General features: G+C 29.1%; 1 protein-coding gene across 1 annotated transcript; it reads left to right on the forward strand.

The window, feature by feature from the left end:
* The first annotated feature begins 5,055 nt into the window (after positions 1–5,055).
* On the forward strand, positions 5,056–6,634 carry LOC120081169 (large ribosomal subunit protein uL29-like). Its single transcript, XM_039035854.2, has 4 exons — positions 5,056–5,184; positions 5,338–5,473; positions 5,608–5,764; positions 6,330–6,634. The coding sequence occupies exons 1-4, from the start codon at positions 5,181–5,183 to the stop codon at positions 6,402–6,404; spliced, it is 372 nt and encodes a 123-aa protein (XP_038891782.1). The 5' UTR covers positions 5,056–5,180; the 3' UTR covers positions 6,405–6,634.
* The last annotated feature ends 934 nt before the right edge of the window (positions 6,635–7,568 follow it).

Below are 7,568 nucleotides of genomic sequence, written 5' to 3' on the forward strand. Positions count from 1 at the left end.
TTATAAAACTGGCATCTTTTTGGAAAACTTGTAAAAATAGTTTTTTTTTTTTTTTTTTTTTTTTTTTCATTCCATCTCGAGCAATATTGGCCACGAAATTTTAGTTAAATCAACTTTTTCCAACTTATCGATTGTTTGAGGATCTTTTGATACATCTTGCCAGATTATACATCGAGATTATGTAGTGTTAATCTCAGGTAAAATAACACCGAGGTTCTATATATTTGAACTTTTTCAGTGAAATCCCGAGCATAATTATACTTCGTTTAACATGCTAGCATACATCTAATGTCTGGCCTGTGGATAGTTTCAGTAGTAAGATTATTTACCTTGTTATTAGGTCGAACCAAAAAGCAATTGAATATTTGTGAAATTCTTGAATCTTTAATCAAACCTAAACATAAACCAAGCTTTAAAATTAATAGTTAAGGCCAAATTCCAAACACCCAAATATTACAAAATATTTCCAATTCGAATTCACTTTCCAAACCTCCAATTTTAAGCCCAAATAATTAGCAAACCAAACTCTTCTTCATCTTGAATGAAATTCTTGAATCAAATACATACTTCACTACCAATGTCTCAAATAAATTATCCATATGTAGCTTCGTAAAAAAATCACTTCCAAATGACTTTACCAAAATTTCTCAATAACCAAAATTAATCCGCAAGAGGGTAATCAAAGCATAGAACTTACCAAAATTCGCTAAAACAAACTCCAACTTCACTAAATTACACCTCAATACCTTCACAAACTTGAATCCAAAGTTGAAGCACAATGGGTATCAACTAATTGATAACAAAAGTAAATGAGTATTCAAGAATCAACCAAAAACAAACCCAAACGGCAGAAATTTTACCCAAATCGATAGATCCATTGACGGCAAAAGCGAACGACGCTTGAGCAGTGGTGGACGGAGGTCATGAAGAAGAAACTGACGCGGCAGCTTTGGACAGCATTGGATGGGCTCATGAACGTGAGGAAGAAAAGGGGTGGGGTTTGACTTTTTATAAAAAACAACAATAACAACAACAACAACAACAATAATAATAATAATAATAAAACAAAAAAGGAAATAAATATAATTATATTTAATTTCTTTCCGTTTTATACTATTAAATTTCTTTCCGTTTCAAAAAAAATTAATTCCTATCATTAATTTCCAATTTGCACTTGAAGTCCAAAATTCCAAAAATGTCCTCGAACTAATAACAATTACTGAAATTCCAAATAATGAAATTACTGAAATTATATTATTACTAAAAAAATGTATGGGTGTTACATAATTAACACCATGATTTTATATATTTGAGATATCGATGAAATCTCGGGCATAATTAAGACCGCAATTCATATATTTGAGCCTTCTTAGTAGAATCTCGAACAAGATTAATACCAAGATTCAGTATATATCCCGGGTATAATCTTACCCAATTTTTTTTTTGAAAATTTTGATTTTTCACAAAATTTTAAAATGTTGAATCAATTTGGAAAATCTTTTTTGATAATTACAAAACCCATTTGGAACTTTGGAAATTCAATACAATATTTAGTAAACATAACCGAATTTGGAGAAAATTTGAAAATAATATAAGATTTGGTATAAAATTTGAGAAGATTACATAAAAAAAAATAGCAAATTTCGGTGTGTAATCAGGCCAGATGTACAAGTACTAATTTTTGGTGGTCGATCTGGCTCGAAATGGACCGAGAAAAACTATTTTTACGAGTTTTCAAAAAACATACTAGTTTTGTAAGGTGAAAACCTAAATGTGCTACAATTTCCCATTTTTTCTTTCAATCTAAGCCCGTAATGTCTTGCATTCTTTCATGATCTTATTCGTTCTAAGCCTCTAAGGATGTCTTTTTATTTTTTATTTTTACTATGAGTTGCAGTTCTCTAATGTCTTTTATCTTAAAAGAGTTTTCCTGCTCAGAGTTTGTCTTTCTTTGGTTTATGACTATGAATGTGGAACTCCCGATGTCTTTTACAAAAATTTCCCTTGATCGTGAGCAAGTTTAACTTGGTCTTGATTTTCTTAATTTTGGAATACAAACGCTAAAACACTTTTGTTCTCCACAGATGACATCAACTGTTGATGGTAATACCTGAACAAGAAAATTCACTTGACTTTCATATGCCACCAATGATAAATTTATATTTTAGAGAAGATGTCATATGAAAAATAATCTAAATAACCTAACGATGTGCTTACCAGAAACAATGCTTAAATTAGTTTTCAGAGCCCTATAAAAAATAGACTTGTGCACACACACCACAAAAGAATTTGAATTTTTACCCTAAACCAATGATAGACATTAAAGTTCTTATCTGATCAATATGTGAATTTGATGCCTTTAGAAAAACCATAACATAAATAGATATATAAAATGGCAGCGGATTAATTTTAACTATTGAAATTAGGGATTACTTTCTACTCAAGAATCCAATTTGTTGATTAAATATTCAAAACAGATAATTATATTTAAAAATAACAAGAATAGGTCATTTGTGTTCTAATATCAAGGTTGTAAGATTGATAAAATAATCAAAGGATTGTATAAAAGCTTTTATCATATTAACTTTTTCTAGCATTTCCCAATCTTGTGTGCTTAAACACAGTATGATATAAGTTTTTATTAGACACACATGTAGTTTTTCTTAATTATACCTCATAATGTCAATTAGATAAAATTGCTGAAAATATTTATAAATAATAATAAAATATCACAGACTATATGTGTTAGACTATTACTGTGTCTATCTTAGTATCTTAGTATCTCGGTATCACAGTCCATCTGCGATGAACTGCAATAGATTACTATTTGCGTCTATCTGAGATACTGAGATACTAAGATAGACACAGCAGTAGTCTATGGCAGATAGACTGTGATATTTTGCTATTAGATGTAAATATTTTTTTTTCATTTTTCTATATTTAAAAACAACCCATTTAAAAATAGTTCAACAAGTTAAATTATGTAACTTTTAAGAAGTCATACATAATTCACTAAAACCACTATATAATAATTTAGTCATTTTCTAAAATTATTTACCAATGAGTGTTTATTTAATAGTATGAGGTTCCATCTTAAAATTAGTTGATTATGAGATGAGTAACTCATCTATTTTATAAGGAACGTATCAAATGTGGAATTCTCAACAAGTCTTTTGAAGATCATGCTTCTTTTTTGGATTCACCGTTATTGATCAAATTACAATTTCTATATATTAGACTGAATATCTATTTGGGCTTTATAGAATCTAATGCCATATTTGATAATACGAGGTTTCATCTCAAAACTAATTGATTATGGGAGGAATAACGTATTTATTTTATAAAAAATGTTTCCAACGTGGGATTCTCAATCTTATTTAAGTTTTGATGTAGAAAAAAAAAAAAAAGTCAAAGATAAGGTGGAACTAGAATCATTATTGTTTTAATTTATTTATTTGTTATTATTTTTTGTGGAGGACTCGCAATTAGATTGAAAATTATAATATTTAATGGAAAATTAGACACGTAATTTTCTTTGTAGTCAAACATTGTATTTTTTTTTTTCAAATAGTTAATTATTATAACATGACACATATTGTAGAATTTATCATAATCTAGCTCTAAGTAGTCACTTTCTCAAGTAATTATTTATAGGTTGGTTAATATACGATAAATTCACTAAAATAATTGAATATTTTCCACCCGAAGCAAATGACTTTTTCCTTCAATAATAATTCAATTTTTTTAAATATATTTATATTTTTAAAGTAATTTTCATTGCGTTTCAATTTCCAAAAGCTAATTTTGTTAATTAACAATAAGATTCATCTAAAAAATATTAATTTAATAATTATGACATTAAAATTTAAGAAATTCCTAAATATGATCATGAAGTAAATTGTTGTAAATTAAAAAAAAATATATATACTTGCATCATTTAAATTTTAAAAACTATATACTTGCCTATGTTATCAAGAACTTAAAAATTTAGATTCATTTGTAAATATTTTAGTTTTTATTCTTGAAAATTGTGATTATTTTATAATTCTTAGTCAAATTAAAAAAAATAAGTTGCAAGTTTTGGCTTGGATTTGAGAAAAATTAAAATGTAAATAACAAAACTAGACACCATAGATCATAGACTAAAGTTTAATCTCGTTAGGAAACTATTTTAGTTTTTTATTTTTAAAAATTGTACTTATTGTCTTACAATTTCCTATGTAAGTAAACATTGAATTCTTAAGTCATATTAAAAAAAAATCACAAGTTTTGATTTAGATTTTAAAAACAATTCTAAAATGTAGATAACAAAACCAGGTTTGTTTATGGACTTAATTTTTAAAATCATGAGAAAGATTTAGGGGACTAGCCTACTACATAACTAATATTTCATAAATATCCTATAATTTAGTAATTTTTTATAACCATATTTCAACATCTTGTGACATTTTTAACCTTGTGATACATACTCTCTCGTACTATTATAAATACTAAAAAAGTCCGGATTGATTATTAAATATTTATGTAGTTAATTTTTTGAAATAACATTAATTATATTAACTTTTCTATTCTTTCCTTATTAACATCATTTTTTAATCTTGCCATTGTTTATGTTGTTTATTAATTTTGGTTGATATTCATTTAATGCGAGATATTTTAAATTAATGTTTATTTTATTTTTGGAGATTTTGTATATTTTCTTTCATAATTCTTAACTGAAAATTTATCATATCTCTATTGAGATCTTATGTCTAATATATTGGTAATGTACAAGAAAATATAAATACATATTACATATATGTATTATTATTATTAAAAAAGTTAAATGATAAGGAGAGCTGAAAACGTAAATTGGGCTGGACTTTTGTGTAAAATAATGGTATATTAGGCTATTCACGTAAAAGAATAGTTATTTAGAAAGCCCAAAACCTTATGATGAACAAAGGGGAGCTTAGTGGGCCAAAAGTTTAAAGCCCATTCCACATCAAATGCTCTTAGTGGGCCTATCGGGAAAAGCCCAATCCAGATCAAGAAACAGCCCATCCAATTGAAATGAAGGAAGTTACGGGCGTCTTAAATAGGTTTGATCTTCTTCAGTTTCTTCAACCTAGGGTTTTGCCAGTTGCAGACCTCCGCCGAATCCCAAAACACAAAAGCCGGTCTCTGCTTCTCAGATTCTAATGGGTAAGATCCTACGAACTTTGCTTAACTGAAGCTTTTTCTTCACAATTTCTCCGTTTCCAAGCAACATTCATCGATTCGAGATTGATTTTGTCTTTGTTTTTCTTTCTCTCCTGTTCTTAAATTTCTGTGGATGATTTTCTTCATTGACTACAGCGAGAATTAAGGTTCATGAGCTTAGACAAAAGTCGAAGGGGGATCTTTTGACCCAGCTTAAGGACCTTAAGGCCGAACTTGCTCTGCTCCGTGTCGCTAAGGTCACTGGTGGTGCTCCTAACAAGCTCTCCAAAATGTACTTTCTTCTATCTTTCTATTGATTTTCCTCTTCTTTTTCTGTTTTTTTTTTCTTAAATATATTTTGATTGTTGTTCCTTTGGGTTTTTGCTGTGATGTTTATTGGGTTTGTTTTGGTGGTCTTTACTGCAGTAAGGTAGTGAGGTTGTCAATCGCTCAGGTGTTGACAGTGATTTCTCAGAAACAGAAGTCTGCTCTTAGGGAAGCTTACAAGAAGAAGAAGCTTTTGCCTCTTGATTTGCGCCCCAAGAAGACCAGGGCCATTCGTAGAAGACTCACCAAACACCAAGTAAGAACTTTCTTCATTTAATATTTGGCTCTGTATGCTTAAAGTTCTGCTAAAAATTTGATTCCTTGTCAATATTGGTGCCCAGTGCTGGATAATCTATGAATTTGCTTTCTATTTTTTAATGGTTAAGGATTCTGCAGTGGTATAATTTTATTGATAATGTTGTATTTCCATTGAAGCTTGGAGTGTCTAGTGTGTACAATTTAATTCTCACTTTCGCCATTTATTTGACTCTTATTTTGCTGAGATGGTTGAGCCACTGCATTTTAGAAGTTAAAAGGGACCTCTTTTTATCAGAAAAAAAACAGTATGGAACATTATGATGCTCCAAGAATCAGAAGCCTTGTAGCTAGTTTCCATGCCTTAGTACTATCAGCAAAACTCTGTTTCATGCCTTATCTAGAATGTGTATATTTGAGATCATCACTCAGTTCTTTATGCTAATGAATATTTGGAGTGATTAGAATCCTGTATTTTCTGTATTGAAATACTGCAAGAAGTGTAGACCGTTGTTTTACCTTTTAACTGATTCGGCATTCTTGTATTCTTGTATTGTGTCTTAAAGGCATCTCTAAAGACGGAGCGACAGAAGAAGAAAGAGATGTACTACCCATTGAGGAAGTATGCCATCAAGGTGTAGGCTTAGAGGGGATTGATTGATCGTCCATGGTATCATGCATTTTCTACTCATTTTGGCTTTTGATTTATCTATAACTTTATTCAGACTCGAGTGCCTATTTTAAATCTTATTGTTAGATCTTTGAACTTTGAAGTCTTTCCTTTTCCATGTAATACTTTAGTTTTCCGAGTTGTAATGAAATGGTTTTGGTTAATGACATTAGGCAATGCAATCTTTTTCCAAGATGAAAATTCTCTGATCTTAAACCGCGTGTGTGTGTGTGAGAGAGAGAGATTTGTCTGGATTGAGATTTTGTTGAACCGAGCTGGTGTCATTAAAGATGAAGAACAGTCTGCAGCAATTTGGTGTTTCACTTTGCCTTAGCTTAAAATTTGGACGAATAGGTTCAAGCGATGGAGTCATTAAAGATGAAGAACACAGTCCAAATATCTTGGATTGAACTTTCAGATTGATTAGAGTGAACAAAATTCTCTGTCAATGCTTTAATCATCAAGTAATCAGACGAGTTTCTGTCGTTGCAACTTAGAACGATTTTAAGTTTTGATAAGTAATTAACTATACATCTCTTGAATATGGTAAAATTGTCTCTCGTTGGGTATGTTAAATAATTGGAAGGAATAAAGTAATACTATTTAATTTACGGTCATTTAAAGAAGTTATTCTAAAGTCAATAATGAATGAATTTTACATAGTGTACAAGACTTTAATTGAGTGAAATGTTGGAATGGTTGGTTATATTTTCATCACTCTATTGATTTCGATTAAATGAAGTTGAGTGAAAGTGGTTATGAATAACTGTCTCGAATGATTCACTTAAGTGTACCGTCCTTGGTTGGTCATGCTTTTTATTTTAAATTTTTTATTCATTAGAAAAAGAATATATATACTAATAGAAAACAAAAAGTTACGAGTCATAAAATTGAAAAGTTTTGGGCTAATTTGGTCAACTTTCAAAACTATAATTTAGTTATATGTAGATTATTATTTTAATTATTTTTCATATTCAATGATTTATAGTTTATTGTAATATAATAATTTGAAAATATATATGATTTGAATTGGAACTAATTTTTTTTATAAAATAAATGTTATAAGAAATTGCACTCTCTAAAAATCTGGAATTGTGAGAAAATAAATGAGTAGAATGATAATATGAAATTTGTG

This window comes from Benincasa hispida, chromosome 7 (assembly GCF_027475165.1).
Source record: "Benincasa hispida cultivar pf3 chromosome 7, pf3_genome.v1.1, whole genome shotgun sequence".
NCBI lineage: Eukaryota > Viridiplantae > Streptophyta > Magnoliopsida > Cucurbitales > Cucurbitaceae > Benincasa > Benincasa hispida.